At 43.3% G+C, this 13,914-nt stretch overlaps 1 protein-coding gene across 3 annotated transcripts in view; it reads left to right on the forward strand.

Annotated features, from left to right (window-relative positions):
- Nucleotides 1–13,914, forward strand: part of git1 (G protein-coupled receptor kinase interacting ArfGAP 1) — a 157,082-nt gene that overhangs the window by 115,001 nt on the left and 28,167 nt on the right. For all 3 annotated transcript variants that reach the window (XM_068008268.1, XM_068008266.1, XM_068008267.1), the window contains exons 12-14: nucleotides 4,790–4,901; nucleotides 9,086–9,237; nucleotides 12,350–12,502. In XM_068008268.1, coding sequence (XP_067864369.1) covers nucleotides 4,790–4,901; nucleotides 9,086–9,237; nucleotides 12,350–12,502 — 417 coding nt within the window. The remainder of the gene's footprint in view (nucleotides 1–4,789; nucleotides 4,902–9,085; nucleotides 9,238–12,349; nucleotides 12,503–13,914) is intronic.

Below are 13,914 nucleotides of genomic sequence, written 5' to 3' on the forward strand. Positions count from 1 at the left end.
CTCACCTCACCTCTGGAATTCAGCTCTTTTGTCCATGTTTGGACCAAGGCTGTAATGAGGTCTGGAGCTGAGTGGTCCTGGCGGAACCCAAACTGAGCATCGGTGAGCAGGTTATTGGTGAGTACTTGCTACTTGATAGCACTGTCGACGACACTTTCCATCACTTTGCTGCTGATTGAGAGTAGACTGATGGGGCGTTAATTGGCCGGATTGGATTTGTCCTGCTTTTTGTGGACCGGACATACCTGGGCAATTTTCCACTTTGTCGGGTAGATGCCAGTGTTGTAGCTGTACTAGAACAGCTTAGCTAGAGGCGCGGCTAGATCTGGAGCACAAGTCTTCGGCACGACAGCCGGGATGTTGGGGGCCATAGCCTTTGCTGCCTCTAGTGCACACAGCCGTTTCTTGATATCATGTGGAGTGAATTGAATTGGCTGAAGACTGGCTTCTGTGATGGTGGGGATATCGGGAGGAGGCCGAGATGGATCATTCACTCGGCACTTCTGGCTGAAGATGGTTGCAAACGCCTTGTCTTTTGCACTCACGTGCTGGACTCTGCCATCATTGAGGATGGGGATGTTCACGGAGCCTCCTCCTCCCGTTAGTTGTTTAATTGTCCACCACCATTCACGATTGGATGTTGCAGGACTGCATAGCTTTGATCTGTTGGTTGTGGAATCACTTAGCTGTCTATAGCATGTTGCTTCCACTGTTTAGCATTCATTTAGACCTGTGTTGTAGCTTCACCAGGTTGGCACCTCAATTTTAGGTATGCCTGGTGCTGCTTCTGGTATGCTCTTCTGCACTCATTGAACCAGGGTTGATCCCCTGGCTTGTTGGTAATGGTAGAGTGAGAAATATGCCAGGACATGAGGTTACAGATTGCGCTACAATTCTGCTGCTGCTGACGGCCCACAGCACCTCATGGATGCCCAGTTTTGAGCTGCTAGATCTGATATAAGCCCATTCTACTTGATCTCTCCTCTAGGACAACCCTCTCATCCCACAAATCAATCTAGTGAACCTTTGTTGCACCCCCTCTTAGGCAAGTATATCCTTCCTGTACACAGTACTCCAGGTGCGGCTCACCACCACCTTGAGAAGGTGGTGGTGAGCCGCCTTCTTGAACCGCTGCAGTCCGTGTGGTGACGGTTCTCCCACAGTGCTGTTAGGAAGGGAGTTCCAGGATTTTGACCCAGCGACGATGAAGGAACGGCGATATATTTCCAAGTCAGGATGGTGTGTGACTTGGAGGGGAACGTGCAGGTGGTGTTTTTCCCACGTGCCTGCTCCTCTTGTCCTTCTAGATGGTAGAGGTCGTGGGTTTGGGAGGTGCTGTTGAAGAAGCCTTGGCGAGTTGCTGCAGTGCATCCTGTGGATGGTACACACTGCAGCCACTGTGCGCCGGTAGTGAAGGGAGTGAATGTTTAGGGTGGTGGATGGGGTGCCAATCAAGCGGGCTGCTTTATCTTGGATGGTGTCGAGCTTCTTGAGTGTTGGAGCTGGACTCATCCAAGCAAGTGGAGAGTATTCCATCACATTCCTGACTTGTGCCTTGTAGATGGTGGAAAGGATTTGGGGAGTCGGGAGGTGAGTCACTCGCCGCAGAATACCCAGCCTCTGACCTGCTCTCGTAGCCACAGTATTTATATGGCTGGTCCAGTTAGGTTTCTGGTCAATGGTGACCCCCAGGATGTTAATGGTGGGGGATTCGGCGATGGTAATGCCGTTGAATGTCAAGGGGAGGTGGTTAGACTCTCTCTTGTTGGAGATGGTCATTGCCTGGCACTTATCTGGCACGAATGTTACTTGCCACTTATGAGCCCAAGCCTGGATGTTGTCCTGGTCTTGCTGCATGCGGGCTCGGACTGCTTCATTACTTGAGGGGTTGCGAATGGAACTGAACATTGTGCAATCATCAGCGAACATCCCCGTTTCTGACCTTATGATGGAGGGAAGGTCATTGATGAAGCAGCTGAAGATGGTTGGGCCTAGGACACTGCCCTGAGGAACTCCTGCAGCAATGCCCTGGGGCTGAGATGATTGGCCTCCAACAACCACTACCATCTTCCTTTGTGCTAGGTATGACTCCAGCCACTGGAGAGTTTTCCCCCTGACTCCCATTGACTTCAATTTTACTAGGGCTCTTTGGTGCCACACTCGGTCAAATGCTGCCTTGATGTCAAGGGCAGTCACTCTCACCTCTGGAATTCAGCTCTTTTGTCCATGTTTGGACCAAGGCTGTAATGAGCCGAGTGGTCCTGGCGGAACCCAAACTGAGCATCGGTGAGCATGTTATTGGTGAGTACTTGCTACTTGATAGCACTGTCGACGACACCTTCCGTCACTTTGCTGATGATTGAGAGTAGACTGATGGGGCGTTAATTGGCCGGATTGGATTTGTCCTGCTTTTTGTGGACACGACATACCTGGGCAATTTTCCACATTGTCGGGTAGATGCCAGTGTTGTAGCTGTACTGGACATGCTTGGCTAGAGGGGCAGCTAGTTCTGGAGCACAAGACTTCAGCACCATAGCTGGGATGTTGTCTGGGCCCATAGCCTTTGCTGTATCCAGTGCACTCAGCCGTTTCTTGATATCACGTGCAGTGAATCGAATTGGCTGAAGACTGGCTTCTGTGATGGTGGGGATTTCGGGAGGAGGCCGAAATGGATCATCCACTCGGCACTTCTGGCTGAAGATGCAGTCTTGGCATCCTATTTGACCCTGTGCAGCACTTTTGAGCCTAAATCCTATCCCTCAAAGACTGCTGACTGCCTCTGTAATGTCACATGCCTCTGCTGCTGAAACCTTCATCCATGCCTTTGTCACCTCCAGACATGACAATTCCAATGCTTTCCTGGCAGCCTCCCATCCTCCACCCTCTGTAAACTTCAACTCATCCTAAACTCTGCTGCCTGTATCATATCCCGTACCAGCTGCCGCTTACCCATTGCCCCTGTCCTCACTTACTTTGGCTCTTAGTCCCCAACACCACCAATTAAAAATTCTCATCCTCGTTTTTAAATCCCCTCATGGCCTCACCCCCTATATCTATGTAAATTTCTCCAGCCTGACAACTGCCCCCACCGAGCTCTCCATTCCAATGACGTTTGTGCACTCCCCCCATCCCCCTTTCCCCCAAGCTCACCTTTGCCCCACTATTAGTGGCCATGCCTTCAACAGGCTAGGCCCCACACTCTAATTCCCTTCCTTAAACCCCTTTGCCTATCTACCCCCCTCTTTAAGACCCTCCTTAGAATCCATCTCTTTGACCAACCTTTTGGTTATCCCTCCTATCTCCACCTTTGGTTGGGTGTCCATTCCTTTCTGATTATACCTCTGTGAAGCATTCTGGGAGGTTTTTCTCCATTAAAAGTGCCATATAAATGCAAGTTGTTGTTTAAGCAGAGTGGGTCCAGGTGCTCATCACCCAGAAGTAGTCGTGTAGCTTGGGTTTCAGGTGGCCACTGACTCCTGCGTGCACAAGAATGAGCATAGTGAGACCAGGTTGAAAAGGTAGAGCCACCATTTTGCCTTTGCACTGAATGAGTATAACTCCAGCCCCATGCAAAGCTACAATTTAGAAATTTCCAGGTGGTCCATGGGTCCTCCTGGGCACTTTTTAACACTTGCTTTTTAATGCTTAGTGATGGAAGAAAGTGGATACTCCTGCTCATGCTCTCGACAGTAAATAGCTGGCCAGGGTGGAGAACTCTGCACATGTTCAAGCCCACGCATAGAGCTGCTCATTGTTCAAATCTAGTGTGAGGTGAACTGGCAGTAGAACGTGGATCTATCAGCTGAACATCATACTTTGCAGATGTGTTTGAGCCTGGTAGTTGCAATATGACTGCAACATCAGTTCATTTCAGCTATTAGATTTGTCAGTCACGCACATTTTAAATGTACTAAGTTGGAGTTGGTTTGCAAGTTTCGAGGGGGTCTCTGCACCTATATGATCAGCCTTGCTTAATTCCACATCACAAGCAGCTGTGACAGATTAAATTGATTAAGGTAACAATATTCTCCCACTTGCCAATTGATGTGTGCAATTTTTTGTGTATTTTACAAAAAACTTGTTCCTACCAAATGCTGGGTATTGCATGCTTCTATGCATCTCATCTGTGCAAAACGAAGTGCCACTGCTTTAGAATGTGGGGAATGGTTTTCATCTAGTGTCTGCAAAGATGTTTTAAAACTGAGATCATATTTTTAAAAAAGAATTTGATGCAAAGAGAAATACAGTCCTGTTACTGTTCTGATCTGAATTGCATTGACATAATGAATAGCAGCAGGCCAGCAAAACTTGTGGAGGATTACAGTGGCTCTGCATTCCCCTTTCAGCCCACATTCCTATATTTATGCTCGTGCACGGTAAATGAGGGAAAATCTAATCTATTTTTAACAATGCACAGTTTATTCCTTGACGTGTTCTGGCCCTGTGGTCTCTGTCGAATTTTTAATTTTTTTTCCTGCTTTGAAATCTCAAAGTTCGTTGGCTTTTGATTGGCTCAGTTGCTGGCACGCCTTGCATATTTCCCAGCTGGGTTCAAGTGATCCCAGTGATCATTGGTTACTTTGGCTGTGTGGTTTAAAAACTATTTGAAAGTGGGTCAGCAGACTGCGGCCAGACGAGGGACAAGAGAAAAACATTTGCAGAGAAGAAAGCCTCTGCCTTCAGTTCGAACTGAAGGACTTTTAACAAAGGAGATCTCTTGTTACTAGTCTTGCAAAACCTCACAGTTAACCATTGATGAATTCACAATCTACAATATTATTCTTTTCAGGGACGACAAAAACTTGCCAGGTTTAATGCCCGTGAGTTTGCAACCCTGATTATTGACATTCTTAGTGATGCAAAGAGAAGGCAGCATGGAAAGACACTAGGTAGTCCAATAGGTGAGTAACTTTTTTTAAAAAACTTTTGAAATAATGTGTCTAACTTTTTAAAAACTTTCAAAGTTCATATACCTGTATAATTACTTGATCACTAATTAGCTGAGATTTTATACACAAAAATTACACAAAGTAACACAAAAGTAGGGTTGTTAAAGCTTGTTAATTGTGACACTATTCTGTCCGCTCCATTTTTGTGAAGATGCCAGTGTTAACAAACTTAAAATATCTTCTGTGACCCAGACTATTTAATGAGGGGTGAGGGAGTAACGATATAGCTTATTTCGTATTTCCATTGCATTTCCAGTATCTTGAAATGCCTATTCAAATCATTTGTTTTTACAGCTTGCAGCATAATCGGTTTAAAATCATTTTAGATGCTCTAATGCACTGTGGTGTAGTAAGACACTGGTTCACACTTTATTTTTACGTGGCTCACTTCCAATCTCTAGAATATCATTCAGGGGTGATGTGGATGAACAGCCCTTGGCCCCCTAGTGGTCACATAGTGGCATTGGATGGGGATCCTTTTTCTTAATTCCCCCCACCTCTCACATTTTTGGCCTCCCACACACAAAGGACAGATGATTTTTTTGCTTGACCACTGAAAATCCCATTTTAAACAGTGCCCTGAGGATGACTCTCTGATCCCTCCCTTCCCCACATAGTACCTTTCCACAGTGATTTATCTGAGATTGGGAGCTCATTGATATATAATGAAATGTAAATATGAGAGCCTTTGAGTACTGGGCCAAAAAATTGTAAACAGTGGGAGCTATTCATGAAGTCGGTCGTCATATTTTCATTCGATAAAAGACTGTATTTCAAAAAATGTAAAATGCTACATGGTCATAGTATCATAGGTATAGCACAGGAGGAGGCCATTCTGCCCATCATATCAATGCCAGCTCTTTGAAAGAGCTATCCCATTAGTCCCATTCCCCTGCTCTTTTCGCATGGTCTTTAAATTTTTTCCCTTCAAGTATTTATCCAATTCCCTTTTGAAAGTTACGACTGAATCTGCTTCCACCACCCTCTCAGGCAGTGCATTCCAGATCATTACAACTCACCGTGTAAAAGAATGTTTTCTCATGTCGCCTCTGGTTCTTTTGTCAATCACTTTGTCTGTGTCTGCTGGTTCTGACCCTTCTGCCACTGCCTCCTTATTTACTGTCAAAACCGTTCATGATTTTGAGCACCTCTATCAAATCTCCCCTTAACCTTCTCCGTTCTAAGGAGAACAACCTTAGCTTCTCTAGTCTTTCCACGTAACTGAAGTGTCTCATCCCTGGTACCATTCCAGTAAATCTCTTCTGCTCCCTCTCTAAAGCATTGACATCTTTCTTAAAGTGTGGTGCCCAGAATTGAACACAATACTCCAGCTGCTGCCTAACCAGTAATTTATAAAGGTTTAGCTGAACTTCTTTGCTTTTTTACCCTCTTCCTCTATCAATAAAGCCCTGGATCCTATATGCTTTTTTAACAGCCCTCTCAACTTGACCTGCCACCATCAAAGATTTGTGTACATGCACCCCCAGGTCTCTCAGATTCTGTGCTCTCTTTAAAATTGTATCATTTAGTTTATATTGATTCTCCTCATTCTTCCGACCAAAATGCATCACTTACACTTCTCTGCATTAAATTTCATCTGCCATGTGTCTGCCCATGTCCTCCTGAAGCCTGTTACTATCCTCCACATTGTTCACTACATTTCCGAGCTTCGTGTCATCTGCAAACTTTGAAATTATACCCAAGTCTAGGTCATTAACATATATCAAAAAGAGCAGTGGTCTGACCCGTGGGGAACACCACTGTATACCTCCCTCTAGTCTGAAAAACAACCATTCAACACTACTCTCTACTTTCTGCCCCGTAGCCAATTTTGAATCCACGCCGTCCCTGTCCCTTTAATCCCAGGGGCATTAATTTTGCTAGCAAGCCTGAAGGTCCCATTGAAGCAATTTTTATTGCACAAGCTCACACATCAGTGGTCTATATATGTGTGATATTTTATTTGTTTTATTTGAATTTGTTTACTGGCCAGTACATCTCAACCAGTACATCATAACTAAAATCACAGATCCCAGGAAACCTACAAACACAGATGTGACTTCACATTCCATTCTGTTCCTGACTGACCCTTGTTGATGTCTGTAGGTTGTATCTTCTCATGAGATTTCACCAGTGGGGAAAGTGGCATCTGGAACAGTCTACCCTACTCTATCCTTCCTTTCTCTCTTTTATGAACGTGCTGCCTCATGCAGTGTGTCACCAGGATATTCAAAGGTGTAGTGAGAGGATAGATGTTGCTGGATCTTGACCTTTCTAATTATCCTTGCATGTTCATCCAGCGGGGCCACTCTAATTAGTGATCAAAAGTGGGACCAGTAACTGGTTTCCAGACTTTCCTTCCCCCTCAGCACCCACATCCCCTCCCCCCCCCCCCCCCCCCCCACCCAAACATGTCCTCTCCTCTCTACCCGCTCCAACTGACTGTCCCAAAGCGCAAGAATACTGAGCCCATTTGTAATACCCACACCGCAGCCCTGCCTGACAATATACCTGAAATGTGTGTCTTTCTCAATAAGACAAAACACCACCACCATCTGACCTTCAGTGGCACCACCACTGCCGAGTCCCCCAATATCTTGGTGGTCACCATTAACCAGAAGCTTAACTGGACCAGCGTATCAACGCCATGGCAAGACAGAGGCTAGATACTCTGATTAGTGGCTCACCTCACGACCCCACAAAAGCCTCTCCCCAGGTCGCAAGTCAGGAGTGTGATAGAATACTCTCCACTTGCCTAGATGGGTGCAGCAACAACACTCAAAGCATAACATCATCCAGGACAGAGTAGTGTGCTTGATCGGCACCCCTGCCATTGGACTCTATATGCAACCCTCCACCACTGACTCATTGTGGCTTGAATATGTGCTATTTACAGAATCCGCTGTAGCACCTCTCCATCTTATTTCAGCAGCACCTCATAACCCTGACTTTTCCACTGAGAAGAACAAGGGCAGCAATGTCATGGAAACATGTTCCTCTCCAAGTTGCACACCATTCTGATTTGGAATATATATCAGTACTCTGTCACTGTTGCTGGATCAAAATCCTGGAATTCTCTACCTAACTCCATTGTGGGAACATCATTGCCACAAGGACTGCAGCCATTCAAGACAGCGGCTCACCACCACCACCACCTTCTCAGGGCAACTAGGAATGGGCAATAGATACGGCCTTATCACATCCTGTGAACAAATTTTAAAGAAAATGGAGAAATTCACTTTTAAAGATGTGAGTGTTGAGGGAAAGTACTTTGTATTGAAAGTAATTCTTCCTCCATGCTACTCCAAAAAACTGACCACCTCCTATTTTGAAGATAGAAAATTATTGAAATTCACACAGTTTGAGAGAGGAGCAATGATATTCACATTTTTTCAACTTAAAATGTTGCAACTAATGATCATGTGTGAACCAGAGTTGTTTCGATTACCTGTGTAATCTACTGCTGATTTATTGGTTTTGATATATTACCGTTGCACGCTGACACTGCTTTTGACCAAGGAGTGTCAAGATTTAATAATATTTACCTGTTAGAGATTGTTATGTAACCCTTTTCTTTTCTAGCATTCTCACTTTCTAACATTTGCACAATTTCAGTTCGTAATAGTTTTACAAATAAAATGATTCGCCACCATTTTATAGTATTCTCTCCCCTTACTGGAGAAAGGGTTTCTTTTAAAAATGATTGTTGGAGCTTTACACGCACTCATTAATATATCTAGGGTTGTGTTTGAAAACAACCATAAGTTTTCACCAGACTTGAGTTTTTTTTTTCTTTCTCTTATTATTCTGTATTCTTTCAGAAGACTGCTAGCAACTGTCAGTGCCTTGCATCCTGTGTGTATTTGAGATTCGATAAAACCATTCCCCAGATGCGAGGAGTTGCTGACATGTTGCTGGACCTGTGTGTAATAGATTGCTCGGAGGTGCATGACTAGAGTGGGCAGACTGACAGATTTTCCCACTCTGCCTGTGGGAAGTGTCTGCTCAGCACCTCCAATAGTACAATGCCAATTTTTCTTGTATGTATCTGTGTGTGATTATTAACTTAACCCCTTAAACACAAGCAAAATAAATAAAGCTGTATTGGCAAACTAAGCTCCCTTCTTTTCATTCAGAAAATATTGAATACCTCATACGGAACCAAAATGATCGTCCTGACAGTGATTTTGGCGACGATCAGCACGATTACGATAGTGTAGCTTCTGATGAAGACACAGACGCTGAGTTACACCGAAACGCATCCTCGTCCAGAAACAACCGAGCTAAGGTGAGAAGTGAGATCTCCAGTTGGCAGCTTATTTCATTTTAAATCAGATAAATTAATGGAGCACTCAAGTTTAAAAATTACTTTACATACATTAACTTTGTTTCTTGCTTGCGAACAGCAGTAGCAACATATTTTTAAAGTCACTTCTATTCCCAATGTCTTTTCATGCTAGGCACTTTACTGAAGGATGAGCTGGAAACCTGCTTGCATGTCTTTACTAATGCAGTTGGTTATTGGGATGACTGGCCTTCCAGTATTTATCATTCTTGTCTCTTGACGGCACAGCTGAGATAAGATCACTATGTGGGAATTCTGTGCAAATCTGTGTCCTTCCACTATAATGTAGCTCATTGAAACTCCTATCTACTATGTCACTATGCCATCTTGTAACACATATGCTTGGAATTGAATATTTTATTGGTGTGAACAGTGATTTGCACCAACCTGCTTTCAGCTGCACATTGCCTCAAACTTTTTGATCCTGAGTATCTAAAGAAAACCACAATGGATTCCTTCACTCCATCGGATACCGTTTCTTTCACTGCATACCTAATAGAAATCTTAAGAGGTTTTGTTTTCCATCAAACATTTCTTCTATTTTAAATTCAGTAACAGCAGTTGAGGTGCATTGGCAGGTTCTCCTGTGAAGTTGCTGTACTTTGTGTAGTGGATGAAGGCAAGTAAGCAAGTTAATGGCTATCTCAGTACTGGCAGTGTAAAGTTTTGTCTCCAGTTAACTAGTCTTGAACAAAGCAGCAGAAGTTTGCACATTTGTGTCCGTTTCCTAGATTAACTGATATTTTAATTAATTGTATGTAAAAACTTAAAATAGCCATTAATCTGGATTGTGTTGCGTGTGTAGGTGAGTCCCATTTATTCCACCCACTTCTATTCCTAACTCTATCGCCTTTTGACCTTCCCCTCCCCATCAAATTATTGATCTGTAGACCCAAGGTCATTTCACCAACAGACACCATAACAACACACAGGTTGTTGCTTTCAATACTGCTACATTCTGATGCTGCACATTTATTTTTACTAAATAGAAAAGTTGCAGTGTTGTACATTCAATAGATCAGAAATTTAAATCATCTGTTGATTGAAACGTCAAGTTTTTAAATTGGTCCCAGAATAAAGAGTGCATGCATATTGCAGCATAGTTCTGCTGTGAGTCAAAAATCTTGTGGAACGACAGGAAATACCATTAAGCTTGCCAGTCACACAAGACTGTAGTCTAGGTCTTAACCACTTTTTTTTTTAAATGTCATTTTTGTAGGCTGGTATGCAGCCAAGGTCTAAATTAGAGATTAAGAAACAGATGCAAGACAGTATCGCCTTTCATTGCTCCTTTATTGAGCATGGTTGCAAGAACTTTTGTACGTACACCATTTAAATGTTTCGGTGCTTTGCATATTCTAGTAACTAGGTGTTAAATAACACTTGCCTCTTGGGGCACCTAGGTGCTGTCATTGCATTTTAGCTGTAACTGATACATATACATGTGTCTTCCCTGTGGATATTTTTCCCTTGAGAAAAAATGAATGACAGTTTTTAAATCATTTTTGTGCTTTATAGGCTTTTGTTCACTTGGGAGCTCAATCGGGATTGTCCCTAAATTCTCTTGCGATTCTTAAACACTTAAAAGAGAGAAGCCATCTCCTATCTCTGTGAGCTGATTTAGCCCATTTCCCAGAAACAGTGTTTTGATGTACTATGCTACCCAGTCATTCAGTTGACTATTTTTGATGCAAGTTCAATGGCAAGCATATAGGAGGGAGGCTTTCAAATGACAGGCTTGGATGTGTGGGATAAATTCCATATGCAATCACTTGTAGCTAATTGTGTTTCTATCACAAGTATGATTATACCATGTTGTTTTGTACAGTACCTTTCATCGCTCTAAAATAATTTGTCCACCATTATGAAAATCCTGTTTGAGGGGATTACAATCAGAAATTATGGGCAGGTGCTGCCTTGTATTTTAAAACTTGCTATAACAGAAACTAAAATGTTAACCTTGTATTTTGTTTAAAAGTAGTTTTATGATGGATTCCATGATCTTGTCCAAGTAATATTGTTGCTTTGATCATGATTGATAGTACCATCGTCAATGGGAATTTGGCTTCATAAGTTTGAACTTTTTGCTTCTCAGCTTGAGAGTGCAATCTGACCCTCTGCAAGATTACAACAAGTTCTGCGGGAGGAAATTTGGAAGAAATATTTTTAAGTCTCAAAGAACTGATTACTGCTCTAAGCAGTCACAAATAGTAACGTTAACCCTTTGTGAACATTTTTTTTACAAGAGAAAAACTTGAAAGGGCAACTGCTTCTAAGTGCTAGAAATTTGAACTAGGACACATAAAAAATGCTTTTTTGAGGGGCTTTGAGGGAAGATATAGCTTAATATAGGAAAGTAACTCTGTCACTGCAGTTACAGCTAAATAAATTCATAAATGTGAGTCTGTAGAACAAGCTTGTCCAACAATCTATCACCGCACACCATATCAACTGAGTGACATTTGTTCATTGACATTACCTGTACTGCATTGCCTGTGAAAATAAGATCACTGCTAACCCCCACTCCATTTACTCCTGTCTCTACAGCTGGGCTACTCAAATGATGAGCCACAGCCTGCATCTGGACTGGGAGGCCATTAAATCAGGTCCACGTGTTTGCTATTAAATCAGGGGAAGTACCCCCCCCCCCCCACCCACCTCCCCACCATAAAAAGTTTTGAGAAGTCAGGAATTTGCACCCATATAATGCAGCTGCCTTGGATTCCCCCAAAAACCAGCACCACAGAACGAGTTGGAAGCACTGGCTGATCAAGTGAAGAGGGGTGCCTCCGTGAAGTAGATGGGAGGAAATGGAGAGGAAGCATGCCTACATGAACTAGGAAGGGGAGTGAGAAAGGCAGGGAAGCAGCACGAGAGGAGGCAAGCGACCAACAAGAAGTGGAAAAGAGTGTTGTTCATTAAGATGGCGCAATTTTTCTTTCCCTTCCTGTCAATGTGCTGTAAATGGCTTTTTATGATGTTAAAAGCGTTACGTTGCTTGAGTATTGTGGCTGTTCAATTTTTTTTTGAATATTTGTTTCTCTTTAATATTTAGAGCATGGATTCATCCGACTTATCAGATGGTCCTATAACACTGCAGGAGTATTTGGAGGTGAAAAAAGCTTTGGCTGCATCTGAGGCCAAGGTTCAGCAGCTAATGAAAGTAAATAATAATCTAAGTGAGGAACTGCGCAGACTTCAAATGCAGGTGAGTGAATGTGAATGAGGATTCTAGTCGCAAATGTTTGGATAGTTCATAATGTTCTGAGAGTAAATACCACAGAAGATTTAAAACTATTTTTAGGTTTATCTTTTAATTTGCTCTCCCAGAACCTAGGGTTTGATTCTACATTTTCTGTTTTTGGATGTATTGAAAGGCAATTTTTTGGGGGATAATGCCATTAGATCATTTGCGATTAAAGGTAAAAAGAAAACTAAATGGGAAGTAAAGACAGAAAATGTAAATGTATGGCAGGTTGATCAGCATCAGGAACAGATATATAGGTTAATATTTTGGATAATTCTTCATCAGATTATGTACAATAGTTTCCTGGCATCTTCCTAGCTTCCACATTCAGCTCTTAAAATAGATGTGCTTTTATTTCAGTCCAAGTCACTTATAGTAGGTGTTTGTAAGGGACCATCCATAAAGTACATATACATGAAAATCCTGTTTTTTTAACCTCTTCCACAGCTTCTCATTGCCATAGAACCATAGAATGTTACAGCACAGAAGGAGGCCATTTGGCCCATCGTGCCTGTGCCGACTCTTTGGAAGAACTATCCAATTAGTCCCACACCCCTGCTCTTTCCCCAAAGCCCTGCAATTTTTTCCCCTTCAAGTATTTATCTAATTCCCTTTTGAAAGTTGCTATTGAATCTGCTTCCACCACCCTTTCAGTGCATTCCAGATTATCATCAGCAAAGTGATGGAAGGTGTTGTCAACAGTGCTATCAAGCGGCACTTACTCACCAATAACCTGCTCACGATGCTCAGTTTGGGTTCCGCCAGGACCACTCAGCTCCAGACCTCATTACAGCCTTGGTCCAAACATGGACAAAAGAGCTGAATTCCAGAGGTGAGGTGAGAGTGACTGCCCTTGACATCAAGGCAGCATTTGACCAAGTGCGGCACCAAGAAGCCCTAGTAAAATTAAAGTCAATGGGAATCGGGGAAAACTTTCCAGTGGCTGGAGTCATACCTAGCACAAAGGAAGATGGTAGTGATTGTTGGCGGCCAATCATCTCAGCCCCAGGACATTGCTGATAAGTGGCAAGTAACATTCGCGCCAGACAAGTGCCAGGCAATGACCATCTCCAACAAGAGAGTGTCTAACCACCTCCCCTTGACATTCAACGGCATTACCGTCGCCGAATCCCCCACCAACATCCTGGGGGTCACCATTGACCAGAAACATAACTGGACCAGCCATATAAATACTGTGGCTACAAGAGCAGGTCAGAGGCTGGGTTTTCTGCAGCGAGTGACTCACCACCTGACTCCCCAAAGCCTTTCCACCGTCTACAAGGCACAAGTCAGGGGTGTGATGGAATACTCTCCACTTGCCTGGATGAGTGCAGCTCCAACAACACTCAAGCTCGACAGCATCCAGGACAAAG

Source organism: Heptranchias perlo, chromosome 28, assembly GCF_035084215.1.
Source record: "Heptranchias perlo isolate sHepPer1 chromosome 28, sHepPer1.hap1, whole genome shotgun sequence".
NCBI classification, from domain to species: Eukaryota; Metazoa; Chordata; class Chondrichthyes; order Hexanchiformes; family Hexanchidae; genus Heptranchias; species Heptranchias perlo.